Below are 18752 nucleotides of genomic sequence, written 5' to 3' on the forward strand. Positions count from 1 at the left end.
ACAATTAGATTAACAAAAGACGCTGGCGGAGAGGTGAGAACGGTTTTAAGAAGTGATTTAAGGTGGCACGGACCTACGAGTTTTTTCGTAGGCTCTGGTAATTCTAGTGTTAAGCATGTGGCTAACTGTACTGCTGCGGTGGATAAAGTTTGCAACGTGCCTCACCCAACCAATTGTTCAAATTTTCAGAGCAGCCTGTGATACCAAAGTGAGCATGTGCAAAAAGCAGCTGGTATGAAGTACCTCCATAAGCTGTACTGCACAGATTATATTAGTAAAGTTTTCAGTCACGATGGCTAGTTCTTTTTCTTTTATGTGCCATTCATCTAATGTTGCTGTCAACAAGCATCAGCACTAGATCCTCATTTAAAATGCTTCCTTTTTTTCTGAGAAAAAAGTCTGAGGACACATTTTCAAGACTGATTAACATGACTGCTACACGTGAGCAACTGAAGATATGTGCAAGTTGTAGAATTATAGAAAGACTCGAGTCTTCCCACTGTATCTTTAATTTTGATTACTTCAGGATTATTTTAAATGGCCAATAGGGGAATAAATTTGACTAACAGTTTAGTTGAATCGTGTCCACATAGAGATTCATAACACTAGGTTATTGAATAACATTTTTTTATTTAAGAAGTAATATTTGATTATTTTATAATAATATTATTTGCAAGATGATATAGATGTTTTATAAAGTAGATGCCATTAAAACAATGCACTTCCCATAATATTTTGTTCCACATCTTCCAAATACTGATGTTAACTGTTCATTACTAATCAAGACTTTCTTCTTAAATGTCATTCCACGCTTATGCATATGTTATGAAGTTACTGTGTAGACACCCTTCAAATAAAGAGTTACTGAAATTTATCACAATATATTAACACTTGAATTAGCAAAGCTTACGAGAAAACTTGTAAATGCAGCCCACCCTAAATCCACTCGCACCTCTCCATTCAGCATTTTTTGTCTTGTAAATGTGGCGATAATCCCAAGCAGCAAGCAGCCTGCTATACTATCCCCCTGACCGCCGGAGAAACTGCAAAAATCTCTCCCAACTAAAGCATTGTTTATCAGGGAGTTGAGTACCTAGGCTAAAAAATATATTGTTATTTGGAACACATGCATTTCTATGTAAGTGTAGGATGACGGAAATGTTGAACACATACTTAAAAGACAAACTTTTTCCATGTTTTAGCACTAATGACAAAATGTAGACTTGAAGTGTACAATATGTGAAGACTGAAGTCCAAATATCAAATAAGCACTTTCACAAAAGATACAAGTATAACAGAACAAATGTGCTTTTTTCCCCCCAAGACTATAACCAAAGAAAAAGAAATCAGGTTAGTGTGGCTTGTTATCCCGACTTCTTGGGTAGTACACCGTTTAGAGCTGCTGACTCCTATTCAGAAGGTCCTGGGTTTGAGGCTTAACGTGTCCCAAAATAAACATTTTGAGTAGTGAGCTATTCTTATTGTTAGTATTATACAATGAAAACATACATTTGATTTGAGTGTGTAACTGCCGCTGTAAATGTATGGTACTTGTAAAGGTTAGCGCTTTTTTTATTCAGTTTTATGCTCTCGGTCGGGTTCACGCTTACCCCGATCTGACACTGCTGTCTTTAAATAAAGAAGAACTATAACAGAAGTGACCTCAGATCGGAGAAAGAGAACAGAAGCCCTCCCCGCAGGAAACGTCCACTCACATATCGGAGCAATGCAGCTGCACCAGGTGAAAGATGGGACCATTTGGATGCAGGACAAGGTCTGGTGTCATCCTGCCAGTCAGTCTGCCCTACACCTGTCCTTCAAAGAAACAGCACGGCTTACAGAGCTCGCTAACGTATCGTGCAAACTCCTGTTTGTGATTGTTTTGTGATGGTCTTTACATAAGAAGCATTTATATGTTACTTACATAAAAACCAGGTCCAGTATTATTTACCTTGATTTATTTACTTATTTTCCTACAGAGTAAAGTTACAAGTAGACTGCAGAGCTTCCTCTGTTTGACCGACAAGGGCATGCTCACAAATTACACATGTAATGCCATGAAAAATGCCCGCTGGCACTTTAGTACGCAAGCAATGGTATGAGAATGCAGTTAGACTTTTTTTTTGGGCACATACACTGTCCAGATCTAAGCACTAGCGTGGCTTCAGTTGGGTGAAGTATTTGCAGTTCCTCCAGTGGTCTGGGGCTGTTATAGCAGATTGCTTGCTGCTTGGGATTATCGACACATTTACAAGACGAAAGATGCTGAATGGAGAGGTGCGAGTGGATTTAAGGTTGGCCGGATTTATGAGTTTTCTCGTAAGCGTTGATAATTCTAGTGTTAATGTTCTCTATGCATTGTTAAGAAATCTCCTAAAAAAAATAAAAAAAAAAAGTCACCACTTCAAATATTTCAGTGCATACTGATTCAGTCAAGATAAAGTAAAATTAGGGCATTAAGAATCGTAATTGAATCAGGACATCAGTGCCAATACCCAGCCCTAGTAGCAAATAGCTGGATTAAAATTTAACAAATTGGCTGTGCGATTGTGCCCAAAGTGCTAACACATCATCCGCCATGTTTGCTTCTTGCCTAACACTTAGTGGCCCTAAATAGGATGGATTCAATTTAACCCTCAGCACGTGCAGGGTTCAATGTATACCTGTAACCTTTACTTCTTTTCACTTGATTACACGCTACACACATTTTTATCTTCTATACAAAATAAATGGCTGTCTGTTATGATTTTAAAGCAGAATTGATCATAATAATGAAACAATTTGCTTTTAAACCTGAATGGTATTTGTTGCATAAGATCATATATTGAATTTTAAATATAAGATAAATGACTACTGTTTTTACTTGTTAGGTGTTTCATTCGTGTCCTATAATTACCTTTATAATAGGGGGTGTTTTTTGATTTTGTTTATCATTAAGTATGCAATACCTTACTGAGCTACAATAATTGGCCTTTGGCATATGTATTAAAATGAATAAAGTAACAAATCAATTTTTGGCTGTACAAGATTTTTTTAACATTATAATGGCTTATCACTAAATTGTACATGAATAAATAACAATATGCCTGTTTGTTTAACATATTAAAATTAGCGCTGCTGAATATTTTCAGTTGTTGAAGAATATCTAGGGCTATGTGAAGAAACTGTGGAGAAAAAAGTTATCCTCCTTGATAAAAACCATGAAAGAAAATAAAGGCAAAGTATTGAGATTATGTTAATAACTTTAAGGAAGTATAGAATAAAGCAGAAATACAGTATTTTGAAATATATTTTGTCACTTTTACTATTCTCAAAAGAACTTAAATGGCTAAGATAAGTTTGACTCCTTTGATTTTTTTTTTTCCTTCCAGTACCTCATTTGAAGTATATAAAAGGGCAAAATGCCATTTGTTTCAAATATGTTTCCTCACAGCCTGGTTTTCATGAAGGAACAAAGTTCATTAGCCTAAATCCAATGTCCTCTGCAAACCTTCTTTCAGGAAGAAGATGAGCAGCAGAAAATAAAGGCTAAAAAAAATGAAGAAGATGAAGTGGAAGGAGAGGAGTCAATTGGTCCTGTTAATGATGAAGTTAGTTCTGAATGTTCTAGCTATTAACACCTGTCACAAGTCTTGAGTCAACTAAAAAAACATGAATGTAGAAAAAAATAATTTTGCATTCTGAAATCCTTCTGTATTTTCAAAATAATAGTAAGGTGTGGTTCTTGAAAAGTGTAGTTCATTGTCAAAGTATTTGTCTCTTTAATACATGTATCTTATTTGTGCAGTGCGTGTGTCACACTGTGAAAATATATAGGGAAGAAAAAGTGTAGCTCAATATAACACTGAGCTGAAAAAAATGATAAATATTTCTATGCAGTTTGCCATGCAAAGATATCTTCTCAATATTCATGATTGGGGTGGAGCCATCAACCAAAACACAACAGTTGCTTTGCTGTGTGTTGATAAGGCAGCACAGCCAAATCTTTCAAAGCTGTGGCTTCTGTACCAAGTAAAGCACCTATTTTTTTACAAATACAAAATGGGAATTCCCTGCAAAATGTGGATTTATAAGTCTAAAATGATTTGGCTCTGAAAAGTTTGATCTGAGAAATCTATTTTTTCTCCCATATTTATTGCCTTCAGAATTTCCTTGCAATGGATATATTACAGATCAATAACAAAGTTACATTTATTAAACTTAGAATGGTATCAAAGAGTGAAAGTCTCTTGAGTACACTGTTGTTTAAAGAGGCTTTTAAATTAATATAGATCATAATCCACTTTTATTAACTTTACAAAGAATGAGATGGAGAAATAATGGGGGAATTTAATTGGCACAGAATTTGTACATAGTTAGATAGATAGATAGATAGATACTTTATCAATCCCAAGGGGAAATTCACATAATCCAGCAGCAGTATACTGATACAAAGAAACAATATTAAATTAAATGGTAATAAAAATGAAAAAAATTAAAATAAAATTAATGTTAGCATTTACTCCCCCGGGTGGAATTGAAGAGTCGCATAGTGTGGGGGAGGAACGATCTCTTCAGTCTGTCAGTGGAGCAGGACAGTGACAAAAATCTGTCACTGAAGCTACTCCTCTGTCTGGAGATGACGCTGTTAAGTGGATGCAGTGGATTATTCATTATTGACAGGAGTTTGCTTAGTGCCCGTCGCTCTGCCACAGATGTTAAACTGTCCAATTACCGGGGTGCGCTTATAAATGGCAGGTCCTGAATCATTCAGGAAATTTATTTTGCAGCTGTTCCTATAGATATCTCTTTACAGCATCATAGTATACTGCTTTGCACACACCAAATGTAGATCTTAAATAAAGAAATAAAGAGAAAGACGTGAGAAGTGAAGCCTGCAAGATGACATTGTTCAGTTTCCTCTATATGAACACTAATATAAGAATGCTCAGTGCATTCCTCATTCATCCACAAGACAAAAACCCATCCAATAAGTTGTCATTGCTCCACCACTACTAACTTTGTTCATGTTTTTGAATGTTTCATCTGACTACAGTAGCGTTATGATCATCCCTGGAAATATGAGTCAAAAAGGCTGAGTTTTATCAAAATGTCAACATAAATAAATTAGAAAAGGTTATGTCTAGTGTTCTCTGTTGTACTGATGCAGGTTTAGTACACGTCCTTCAATTGACCTTTTTTTGACATAGTTAACAACGCACATCCCAATGTTGTAGTCCATACAATAGACACACGTTTCTTTGCACACTTTTCTTATAATTGTTTTTCTGTTGCTTCAGCATGAGAGGGTAGAATGACAGTGTCTAATCAGCATTGTGACCATTGTGTTATTGTAGGCTTCTGCAGTGCAAGGCTTAGTAAATATTGTATTTCCCCTTACAAGAATAACACTTCATGTATTGTTAAGAGTATGGTACTTAAGGGACTAACGTCTTTATCATCTTTCTTCTTGATCACAATCATTTTGCCTTTTTGCCACACACCTACTTTGATTACGATGAACCTTCATTTGACCAAATTCCTCAGGTATATCACAGCAGTTTAGTTGTACAGTGCTGTATTCAAAAGTTTCTCTATACATGTCAGTGTCTTATGACTAATTCGCATTGTCATTATTATCGCTTGATTCAAGTTTCATTGAGTTCTAAAGCTGGCTTTACAACTTCTCATTTTCATGCCATTATTCTTTGGTTGAAAGGTCTGTCTCACTCATAAATGTTGAGAAGACACCTTAGTGTGGCAAAATGCATAACAATATTCATTATTTTTACAGTATAGTGTTATTTTATGCACTAGATACCAACAGAATACTGTCAAGAGTTATTTGGGCTTTACACTGTATAGACCATCATTGTACGTCACCCCGAGTCTGAGTCAGGCTTAACCTTAATGATCTTAAAATTTTATACTCTTATTTATAGTGGCTAGGTCAAGGTCTTACATTTAGTATACTTTTAATATAAATTGATCAGTAGGGTTGCTTGAATCCCCTACGTTATAGACATTGTTTTATTGCAAACATTAAGAGATTTTTTAAAGTAATTTTAGATACTATTTTACGCCAAAGTCTAGCACATAATGTAGAAATTTTTCAGTGTTTAGTAGTATTAGTGATAGAATGGTATGGGTGCACATGATTTTCATGGGACTATGTGTGCCAGTGTCTGCCCCTCAGGACTCTAATCCTCTAATCTTAATCTTAACTACATAGAATTCTGAGCCAGAGTCATTCTTGTGGTTATTGACATGGAGGTTAAGATACTTAGATAGCATATAAGTTAAGTGTTTTGTTTAAATCAACTAATTTTCTTAGAGTACTTCCAACTGACTTGTTTTCTGCTTTTGTTATTTTTTGGGGGATTTTTTAACCTGTACGCTGTTTTTCGACTATTGCTTTTATTTGTGATTGGGACTTACTTGCCCTTAATTGCCTTTTCCTTTTCATGCATCCTCTGCTGTGCTTTTTAGAACTTCACTGTCTAATAGAGCTTTTGTTAAAATATTTTTTTTTATTTATAAAGATGTCATTGTTGCACTTGTGTGACTATTCGGGCTTTGACAGTCGTTCTCAAATCCCCGCCAACCCCCAAGTGAACATCTCAAGTAATTGTTTGGGACTTTCATGCTTAGGAACACTTAAGTCATAACAACCTGTTGGTTTACTATTTATTATAAGAGTCAAATTTCATGTACAAAATGTGGTCCACAAATGAGAGTTGTCCGGGACTGGAAGAGCAAACGTAGGGTGAACCCCAAATAGTTCAACATCTTGCATAACTGGACACCAAAACAAGTTCAGCAATATATTATATGTGAAAACTTTCTAGTACCAGTGAGTTGGGATATACCGGGGTAGGGGGAAAAAACTGAAGTGATTTCAGAGTGTTCATAAGTAATTCTTATGCACACTCTTAATAGCTTTATGACCATGACAGACAAATTAAACAGAGTAATAGATAATGCTGTTTGTATAAGCAGGCAACCCACCACTATGACACATTGCTGGAAACTTATAATGCAAACATTTAGGGCATCAAAGATAAGTTAAATTGTTTCATAAAAAATATAGTAGCTGAGTGACACATTCAGAGCAAGCCAAGGTTAATCCAGCTTGCTCAGCATGGATGAAATTCAGTTGTTTACCTTTAGTACTGAAGGTTTCAAGCATAGTTTTAGCAGTTTTATGCTTCTATAATAATAATAATTTATTACATTTATATAGCGCTTTTCAAGGCACTCAAAGCGCTTTTACATACAAGGGGGGGGATCTCCTCAACCACCACCAGTGTGCAGCATCCACCTGGATGATGCGACGGCAGCCATAGTGCGCCAGAACGCCCACCACACACCAGCTTACTGGTGGAGAGGAGACAGAGTGATGAAGCCAATCAGTGTATGGGGATGATTAGGAGGCCATGGCGGTCAGAGGCCAATGGGCAAATCTGGCCAGGATGCCGGGGTAACACCCCTACTCTTTCCGAAAGACATCCTGGGATTTTTAATGACCACAGAGAGTCAGGACCTCAGTTTAACGTCTCATCCGAAAGACGGTGCTTTTTTACAGTATAGCGTCCCCATCACTATACTGGGGCATTAGGACCCACACAGACCACAGGGTGAGCACCCCCTGCTGGCCTCACTAACACCTCTTCCAGCAGCAACCTAGTTTTTCCCAGAAGGTCTCCCATTCAGGTACTGACCAGGCTCAACCCTGCTTAGCTTCCGTGGGCAACCAGTCTAGGGCTACAGGGTGATATATTCCAACTGGTTTTCAAAGTAACAAACTAGAATAAAGAAGAAGAATCATGGTGCTAATTTAATGTATGGGTTAAAATATTCCTGTAATCTTTAATTTTTTTTTTTCCCCCTCTACTTCAGGTCCATGTTAATCACAGCATTCATAGCTCCCTACACTCCCTCGACACAGATGTTCTTATCTCCACAGGGGAGGAATGTGCTGATAAAGAGGATGGAAGCACTAGTGACCTCTTCAAAGATGGGCTACGAAGAGCTCAGTCTACAGACAGTTTGGGTACCTCTGGTGGAGGGCCACAGCAAAAAAGCTTAGGGTATAACAACAAAGCAAAGTCAGCTGGCAACCTGGATGAATCGGACTTTGGACCCCTTGTGGGGGCAGACTGTAGTGGTGGGGATAATTTTGACACTGCCTCACTGGGCTCCTTCCAGCTGTCATCAGGGTGCTTTCTTCTCACAAAGGACCAGGAAAAAGCAATTAAGGCCATGACTCCAGAGCAGGAGGAGACTGCCTCTTTACTTTCTAGCATCTCCCAGGCACCTGACAATGCCTATCTCCCACCTTTGGGGTACCGTCTTGTTAGTGAGTCTGAGTGGAATCTGCTCCAACAAGAGGTGTGTCATTTTTCTGTTTATTTTTAGAGCTATCTTTGATTCCAGCTAGCATTTGTTTCTGTTGATATAGTATGTTAGCACACTGATTAGTGCTGCTAACAGCATATTCCACTGTCTGTATGGATTTTAGAAGTTTTCCTTGTTTCTGCCTGTTTTTTTTTTTCTCTCCTTACTACACTGATTCTATTTGACCCCATTCCAAAGAGCTACATTTTTTGTTTAATAACAGCTCCTAAAATGGTCTTAATATAAATAAATTCGAATCCGAGTTCCATGCAGTGAAGTGTTGTATCGTCATGGTTGGCAGTGGCTCTAGGTTTCTGAAAAGCAGTATTATATCCTTTTTGTCAGGATGTAGAGAAAATGAGTAAAAAGATGTTGAGAGAAAAATTCCTCCAGGTTCATGCAACAAATTTTAAAATAGCATACAGTGGAACCTCGGATCATGACCATAATTTGTTCCAAAACTCGTAACATGATTTGGTCGTGACCCGAAGTAATTTCCCCCATAGGATTGTATGTAAATTCAATAAGTCCGTTCCACACCATACAAACTGTATGTAAATATATAAAAATAGTTAATTATACCATATAATGCATAGTGTAATAGTAAACTAAATGTAAAAACATTGAATAACACTGAAACAAACACCCAGGCTCCATGCTCAGCTGCTCACTCGCTCGCTCTCAGCTGCATGTGAGCCGGCGCTCATTCTCTCTCTCTCTCTCTCTCTCGCTCGCTCTCGCGCTCTCCTGCACCGGCTTTCTCCTCCTGCTTTCCACCTTCTCCTGCAACCTCCCGTTCTTTCCTGTTCTCTTCTTTTTCCCTTTAGCCGACTCTCGCTGCTATTTAGGAAGAGGCATGGTAGTCGTGGCAATCAGCAGCTCCTGGGAACAATTACGGATGTGGACCGCTTCTCACCTATGCACTTAGGTGAGAAACGGCCACATCACGAACTCCTCAGGAACTGCTTCGGCCACACACCACCATGCCCCCTTGCTAAGCCGCAAGTTTGGTGATTATTTATTAAAAGTGGCCTTTTTGACGGGAGCTGTGGAACCGCTATACCACAGGAGGGAGCTGGGTTGAGAGGAGATTACAGTTTTGAGGGAGAGTACCTCTGCGTGATGCACTGAGAACAGTGTACAGTAGAGGGAGAGACTGAACACGTGCAGAAATCATCGGCACGTATGAACTGGAAGGGAAATGAAATAGACCACAAAGAGTCCACAGCAAATGCACAGGGAGAGACTGAACACGTGCGGCAATCATCGGCTCGTACAAACTGAAGGGAAACTGGCTTGTTCGTCAACCGAGTGTGTGGTCGTGAACCGATACAAAAGTTTGGCAAACTTTTTGGTCGTATGTGTTCAGAGACGTTTGTGAACCGAGGTTCCACTGTACTTTTTGTATGAGTAAGAGTAATGTAGAACACAGTAGATTACTATATGGTATTGTAACATATTTAAGTTCTGATAAATGTGTTTGTTTCTTGCTCTGCAGGTAAAGAATGCTGGAAGGAAGTTGGGTCGTAGGTGTGACATGTGTACCAACTATGAGAAACAACTACAGGTCATACAGAATCAAGAAGCAGAAACTCGTGACCAGGTCAGAAGCTTAAATTGACTTGATTGGTTTTAACTAATACTGCAATGCTTTATTTTATATTTGATTATTCTACTTCAGCTTTTCTCATCACTTCTGGCATATCTTACAGTAGATGTGATATTTCCTTATTTACTTTCTTGGATGTTCCAAAATTTTTCAATTCATTACGGTCTTTCTGGCACATTTATATCTGTCCACCTGTTTTACATTTTCATTCTCCACATCAGAGTTCTTTCATGAACACAAACTTACAGCATAACTCCTTCCATCTCTTGCATCTACTTTGTGCTACTCTTGCCATATGTTGTCTTTTTGTTAGCTTTTTTTCTCTCCTCTCTGTGACATAGGTAAAGAAGTTACAGGCAATGCTTCGACAGGCTAATGACCAACTGGAGTGTACCATGAAGGACAAGCAGGACTTGGAAGAATGTTTGAAGCAGGAAAATGAACAGACTTCAGAAAAAGTAATTCAAATCATCAGCTATTGAAAAATTGATTTACTGTTTAAGTGTGAAATGTTTAGTTTAGAGCTTCATTTTTTTGTTTTTTTTTTTTGCTTTCATTTCATGAAGAAAACTTAAGTTCATTTGTATTGATCAACTATATTTTCAAGGTGTGCACTTAATTGAGTAGTTTTGCTGTTTTTCTTATTTATTAAATCCAGAGGCAAATTACTTCTTTAAAATAAATGTTGACAAATTGTTGTAATCAAAAGTTATCATCTTTTTCCCTGTGTTGTTGGGGGTTGTGCTTTGCTCATTTCTTTACTGATCAGAATACAGCATTTTAAAATTTAGGAGTCATTACATCTGCATGTTTCCTGCACACAAAAATGGTAAGTATGGTTTTTGGAAAAGGACTGATTAGAAAATTATCACAAGCTAAGGACAAAGTTTGTACATTTTTGGAAGCAATTGGAAATTCGTCCATGTTCAGATATTCATATCTAAACCAACCATTTTAAATGAAAATTCAAAATAGGCTTTGGAAAAGAGCTCTGGAATGTAGGTCCCTGAATTGGTGAAGCAGAGAAGTTTTGGAATAGCAGACAACTTCATTGAATATTAGATGCCTGGCCTAACATTCATACTGACTAACTGTTCAGGCAAGTCGTCCAAAAAGTGTTTTTGGATGTAGAGCTTTTTTCTGGGTGATTCAATATATACACTTCTGTTATTTCCCAGCATTTTCCTATTAACAGTAGCAATAAGTATCTAGTATTTTCTAGTTAGTATAGTAAAACTGTGTTTCACCTCTACAGTAAATAGTGAAGGATATAATATCAGTAGCATCAACCCCAGTGAACTGCATAGATTAATTTTGTCTATACATATTTTAGTTTTAGTGTAGTATAGTGGTTGTTGAGGATGGGAGTGAGCGCTGATACAGTGCTTTGCTGTAAAGTAGTTAACAATGCTACCTTACAGATGCAAGGGTATTCTTACTGGTTCAGTCGCTGTTTCTTTGGTCTTTGCATGTTCATCCCATAATTGCATGAGTTTTTTTCCCCACATTCTAAAGATGTGTGTCTTAGATTTAGTAGCAGTGGTAATTTGGTCAGGTGTGAGTGGTTTCTACCCATGATTGTTGCCAGCTTATCACAACACTAGAATGTATAAAGCTGGTTCAGGGAATAGATATGTAGATATTATTTTTGTTTTTGTATAGGAAAATTATTAGATATGTTTGTCATTTTAAAATACACTTCAGTAAATGCCAATTGAAATATTTGTTGCAGCAGCTAATTACATTTTTTCCCTGCAGATTTCTACATTAATGCAGAAAGTTCAGGAGTCGGAAACTTTACTCAGCAGTATACAGCAAGCTTTCTCTCAGGCCAAGAGAAATGCTCAGGAGCAGATGGTATGAACAGAAAACATTTGTGTGTGTCAGCTCACTTTTAGTGATTAAAATAAAATGTATATTTTTTGGCTCGAAAAGCAGTATACAGGGAGTCCCCGGGTTACATACGAGATAGGGACTGTAGGTTTGTACTTAAGTTGAATTTGTATGTAAGTTGGAATAGGTACATTATTTTAATAAATGCTATTGTTGACCAACTGTAACCAAGTGCTCTGCCAACGAATGATGAGTTTCACCTCTCTCTGACCTTTTCATTATTTCTACTTTATTTTCCATGGTGATGGTTTTTCTCTTCTTTACTATATCACCAGCACTTGCATCAGATGTGTGTTTCAGAGACGTTGTTGAAGGGTGAAGACAAAAGGTTAAGATGAGCTCTTCTGCACAGCACTGTACACGCTATCACAGCAGGATGGCACCAGACATCAGCACGTCTGATGTATAGGGTGGATCTAATTATGCAGTTTTCATTATGCTATAACTTATACAGTTTATTACATAGAAAATCACCCGAAAAATCCCAGACAATCGAGAAGTGTGCGAACATGAAGAATCGTCTTCGCACCGAACTGGAATCGTCCCTGCATAAATCAAAGTCATCCAGACGATCTGGATCTGCATAGTTAGATCTGCACTACCCTGTACTGACAAGAGACAACTTCCTGCTCTGTACGTAACAGTATAAGCAGGCTTGCTATTGAGAAGGAATAGGGGCAACGAGGGGCGGTTCATCATCAGCCCACCTCACAGTCCCCTCCACTACAGTATGCTGCCTGCAGTGTCCACTGCACCACTGCCCCTATTCAACACGCAGCCATCTGAGGCACACTACAATGCTACCCCCCGCCACCCAATTCACCCTCAATGGCCTCCGTTCAGCCACAACCGGGTCACCGCTTGCAGCATTACCAGCCACCCACTGAGAATGAACAGGCAGCCGTGTGTGGTGGGCGGGCAATGAAACCACTTGCCAGTGGGAGCCGCTCAGGGGACACTACACTGGGCGAGCAGCGAAATCGCCTCTGTCCAGCCACCGCTTGCAGCGTCCCCAGGCCGAAGATGATGAAGCGGCAGTTGCTGAGGCGCATGCATCATAGTTGCTGTCCCGTTTGTATGTCATAGGTCGGATGTCCATAACCTGGGGACTACCTGTATATAACGTAGGTGGCTTCTTTACTAAGATATTGTATAACTGGGTTATTGGAAGTTCTCAGACATTTGACAAATTATGCTTAGACCCATTCTGATCATGATTTAAATTTCTAATGTTTTTGCAGGCAGTTTTAATGCAATCAAGGGAACAGGTAGCTGAGGAGCTATCAAGGCTACAAAGGGAAAATGAGAGTCTTCAGGGAAAGCATCGGCTTCATATTGCCTTGCAACAGCAAGAAAACTTCCTCATGCCTGACACAGTTGAGGTATTCTGCAATGCTTTTTCCCTCTTGAATTTCAAGGTTTTATTTAGTCTTGTTTACACAAGAAAACATTACATTTTCCAACTCAGCTGAATCTGATAACAGACAGAAATGAAATTGAACAAACAAACAAAGACAAGACAGGTTAAAAATTAACATGGAAACACTAAAATGTTTACATCATCTTAAAAAACGATTTTTTTTTTTTTTAATTTTTTATTTTTATTAACTACTTCTAGGAGTTTCATAGTACATTTTACCTAAAATGGTTACATGACACAGAACGAAAACTCTATATGTTTCTGGAATTTTCTTTGATATTCTTTGTTAAAAATATGTATGGGACTGGGAAGAAAGGAGTTTCTGGAGCAATTTGTATGTGTCATTAAAGTTACAATCCTCCCTAATTTACTGAAGTTAATTAAGTCCCGTGTGTAATGGGTGTTTTATCTTCAGTTTTTTTTTTTAACACACACTTAATAAATCATTTATGTCAGCTCCAATAACTATAGCTGCTTGTTTGGTAATCTGCTGGAGCTTTTTTAAGTTTTGGTTTGGCAAACTACTAAACCAGGCAATGAAGGTGAAAGAGACGATAGACTGGATCACACTGTCATAAAACAACATGTCCTTGTCCACATTTTGCCCAGTTTAAAGAGAAGAAAAAAGCACAGATTGCATTTAGGTTATATATTTTTTATATTTGTGTTCCAATGAAGATGATTATCCGGGGACATTCCTAGGTATTTATATGTATTCACTATTTGTACATCCTGCCCCAAAACAGTAATGGGTTAACATGCAGATTTCTGCCTCTTAAAGTCATATATAATTTCTTTGGTCTTTTTGACATTCAGAGTAAGAGATTTTTTTATTGCACCAATTTACTAAACCATCCACTTTATTTAAATTGTATTCAATGTGCCAACAATTTGTAAATATATAAAGAAACTCTGAATTAATCCCAGTTTATAGTTTGTTTGGTCTAGTTGGAGTTTATATGTTCATAACTTATTATGACTTTAGATGTTCATAACTTTCATAGTTTCATCATTCTGCTCATCTCACTATTTATGAAAAATGTATTCTTAGTGAAGAAAAACATTTTTTTACAATGGGCATTTATAGTGAGAAAATTTAATTAGGGATCAGTCAAACAGGAGCAAATTTCATTTTTAATCAAATGCTATGGACATGGCACACTGAAAAGATGCAGTAGTAGTTTTCTTGTTAAAAACTAGATGGGGAGAAATTGCAGTTACAGATAACCAAAGTAGTAAAAGCAGCATGAGACATTCATCGATAGATAAATATCCTGACCTAAATACAAAGCTAGACAGCACTACCTGTATCGCAATGAACCACTACACACATCCAAGTACATTATACACATATTTCACATATAGCATTCAAACAGACTCTTTCTACTTTCTTAGGATAGCACAAAATGCCTCATTCATATAACATACCTTTAGCTTCCTATAAATCATTGCATATTAGTATAAACATTTTAGTACATAATGATGAAAAAATTGGTGTTTTCACACACTATGCAAATGGTGTCAGATATTGCCTTAAGGGAACAAAATTAACTTGATACATAATATGTTTTAACTTTGCATTGAAATCTCTAAATGTAATTACCTCTAACTTGTAAACAATAAGAAAATGTATATGAATTTTGCAAATTTTAAATATTTGAATATTGAATATTGAGTTTTGTGACAACCCACAAAATATATCTGAATAAAACATCTATCACAGTAAACTTTATTAAGTTATATTTGAAAAACATTTCATTTTCAATACGAATGCCTAATTTATAGACCATTTTTTCCAAAGATATAAAAAAAAGCTTTGAAAAACTTTGAATATTTACCATTACAGCTAGAAAAAAAATAATATGGTTGAGTTTCTGTGCCCTGATAATATTTTTATTAAAAATAACCATTTAAGGCACATAATTATTTTCAATAATAAAAATACATCATTTTTTGGGAGGGAATTCTTATTTAATGTAGACATAAGGAATTGATATTCTACAGATAAATATCTCATATTCTTAATACTGCAATTTAGATTAATGAATACTCATTTAATACCAAGCAGAAATGCCAGGCTATGTACATTGTGGACTGAAACATATTGATATTAATCCTGTATTTGCTACATCACAAAGGGCCACAGGCAAATTACTTTTCATTCAGTTAGTTTCCAATTTTCATCTGTCAGACACTGTCTTGTGCTGCCTTGGTTATAGAAACTGTTTTGGACAGGCTTGAATGAGCTCTTAGTACAACTGTAATTGTCTGTTCAAATACATTTGTGTGAAAAGCTGAAATATTCATGTTTAAAATCACCTTCACATTTCTACATTTGTATTTTCTCATAATAGGAGATGCAGGCACTTGTTTTGCGCTACAGGGAGGATATAGTATGTGTACGGACTGCTTCTGATCATGTTGAGGAGAAGCTAAAAGCAGAAATCCTATTTCTAAAGGAGCAGATTCAGGCTGAACAGTGTCTGAAGGAGAACTTAGAGGAAACACTACAACTAGAGATTGAAAGCTGCAAGGAGGAAATTGGTGAGATGGCTACTGTTATAAACATTCAAGCTGTTTTCAAATAGATTTTGATTAAAAGTACTATTGTTAATGGTACTAGATGGAAATATAGTAAAATACTGTTCAGTTTTTAATCATTTTATATTGGGGTCATGTCTTCCTACACTTAAATACAGTTTTCATTTAAGCATAATTTCCTTATTTAAATATTCATCTTGGATTTTTAAATCATGAGCATGTACTCTTACAAATCAAAGCTTTATACAATTTAGGGGTCTGTGTTTAAAATATCTTATGAATTTTAAAATGAATTATGTACAGTGGACTCAAAGTGTTTAAACTCCTTTACTTTTTTTGACCTTTGTGCTAAAATCATTTCATATGATTATGGTAGCCACATCATGCTGTGGGGTGGATTTTTAGCATCAGGGCATCAGACTAGACATGGTTATGGGAAATATGAACAGAGCAAACTACAGAGATGTATTTAATCAGAACCTGCCCAGGTGCTGTGGTCCTCAGAGTGGACTGAAGGATCACCTTCCAACAAAACAGTGACCCTAGGCACAAAGTGAAGACAACACAGGAGTGGCTTAGGGACATCTCTGTGAATGTCCTTTTGTTGTCCATCCAGAGTTCAGACTTAAATGTTGTACATCTCTGGAGAGACCTGAAAACAGCTGTCCATCAAAGATATCTGTCCAACATGACAGTGTTTGATAGGATCTGCAGAGAAGAATGGCAGAAACTCCTGAAAGTCTGGTGTGCAAAGCTTGTTGTGTCATAACCAAGATGATCCCAGGCCGTAAAGGGTCTGAATACTTGTTTCATCATTTCATTACAATACTTGTTTCATAATTGTTTCGTTGTTTCAGGTTTTTATTTTTAAAAGTTTGCCAAAAAATGCTAAAATCCTGTTTTTGCTTTGTTGTTCTAGGGTATTGTATATAGCTTGATGTAAAGAAATGATTGTAGCACAAGGCTGCAGCTTAGCAGAATGTGTAAAAAAGTGAAGGGCTCTGAATACTTTCTAAATTCACTGTATTAATGACTAATGAATTAATTAAATAAAGATTAATGACTGTGAATGAATTTCATTGTTACTGCATTATGGGTCATGAATGAAAATCCGAACAGCTATGTTGCCTAAATTTGGACTCCATTAACAAGCCAGGAATCTTTCCTAAGACTCAGAATCAGTGATCTATTTCGTGTTGTGTGCTTCATGTCATCTGCTTTGGTTAGCACCTTTAATTATTCAGTTCTCACAAAGTTAGAAAGGAACTATTTTCCTCAAATATGTGTTCTTTATGCTATAAAAGTGACCAGTCTCTAAACAAAAATACATTTTTATAAAAATAAAAAAATAATAAATTGAAATCCATTTTTGATGCTATCAATTATGTGCTGAAAATGAATACGCTGTTGCAGAAAATGTCAGAAGTAGAGAAAGAGAATCTAATTAATATTAAAGTATTTAAGTTCAAAATTTGATATAACAACCCAAATATAATTTGAGAAAAGTAGCTACTGTCATAAACTCCATGGGTTCTGCTGCTTATGATTTAAGTTGAGTAAAACCATATTATAAAATATTTTGGAGTGGCATTATTGTGTTTCTTACTCTCTCTGGGTAATCCACACACAGCCTGTACTAGTTTCAATATGGAGAAAAGTGAAGAAGGCACAGAGTAGAGTGCATAAGCTGCAGGTGAAGAGCACAATACAATACAGTACAGGAAGGTTGTTATGCTAACAGATACAGCAGACCCAACAAAGTATGAAAATGCAACGGTTGTCATTTTTCTTTGCATGGTGCTGACAGGCAACCAAGATTGCACTGAGGCTGTAGCTAGACAGACTGATGAAACAAACACTATGTACAAGGTGTTCTTAAAGGAAAAAAAGAATAGTATCATTTGATTGTACATCTGTCATTGAACCATTCTTTGTCTTTGATTGAATATGTGCACCAGCATTGCGTACCAAAAAAAAATGATTTGAGAAGAAATGGCAGTGATCACACATGTGCTGCCAGTGTTTGTGCATGTTTTGAATCCAGTGGTCAAAACATTTTGACTGCAAATGTGTACTCAAATCAAATGATTTCATAGCATACTGATAACTCGACCATTGTATCAGACACATGGCACACCTTTATACAGATCATTAATTGTTATAAGCAATAGCAGAATATAACCATTGAAGAAACAGAATTTAAGATATGAAATGATGAAAACATGTAGCCTGAAGCTACACTGAGGGTACTGGCTAATGGTTGTGCACCTGTGTACAATGTAAAGCTCAGTCAATGATGGCTACTGTGAGCAGACAAGCTAACAGGAAATATGTCCTACCATGTAAAATGGTAACAGGAATCTGCAAAGAAATATATTACACCCAGTTTATTTTTGTTGTCACAAGTATGACTTGGAAACGTGGAAGGCACATTATAAATTTGCACCTTCAAAGTGCACATATTTGGTAAGCTTTAAGCATTTTGATTTTTACTTTGGGCTTTTGCACTTAAGCTCCATTTTAAAATGCAAGAACAGGCTAAAAATGCTTCACTTTATAACACAAATTCATGTGACAAATTAATATATATACCATGATTGTGAAGAATTTTGATTTGAAAAATACAGGCTGTCACCTTTTATTTGAAACATTAAAAAATGAAAAACAAAAATTTGTTAAGTTAGGCTGTTTATAAGAGTGCCACTATGTACATTTTTATTAACGGGAAAACTACCAAGTATTTGAGCAAAAAGTGGAATGATTTAAGAGAACTAAGATACTGGATTAAAAAGGTGAAGAAATTAATTTAATTAATTCATACATTTTTAAGTATGTACAGCAACACCCAAATATTCAAACTATCCATTGATATGTTTCCAAATATAATACTGAATCCAGTCCTAAGGTGCTTTT

The 18752-nt window shown here is 36.5% G+C and overlaps 1 protein-coding gene across 2 annotated transcripts in view; it reads left to right on the forward strand.

Moving 5' to 3' along the window:
- Window positions 1–18752, forward strand: part of rabep1 (rabaptin, RAB GTPase binding effector protein 1) — a 72657-nt gene that overhangs the window by 41433 nt on the left and 12472 nt on the right. For both annotated transcript variants that reach the window (XM_039756595.1, XM_039756596.1), the window contains exons 8-14: window positions 3501–3590; window positions 7879–8370; window positions 9875–9979; window positions 10327–10443; window positions 11744–11842; window positions 13120–13260; window positions 15653–15842. In XM_039756595.1, the coding sequence (XP_039612529.1) occupies window positions 3501–3590; window positions 7879–8370; window positions 9875–9979; window positions 10327–10443; window positions 11744–11842; window positions 13120–13260; window positions 15653–15842 (1234 nt within the window). The remainder of the gene's footprint in view (window positions 1–3500; window positions 3591–7878; window positions 8371–9874; window positions 9980–10326; window positions 10444–11743; window positions 11843–13119; window positions 13261–15652; window positions 15843–18752) is intronic.

This window comes from Polypterus senegalus, chromosome 6, assembly GCF_016835505.1.
Source record: "Polypterus senegalus isolate Bchr_013 chromosome 6, ASM1683550v1, whole genome shotgun sequence".
In the NCBI taxonomy this organism is placed as follows: Eukaryota; Metazoa; Chordata; class Cladistia; order Polypteriformes; family Polypteridae; genus Polypterus; species Polypterus senegalus.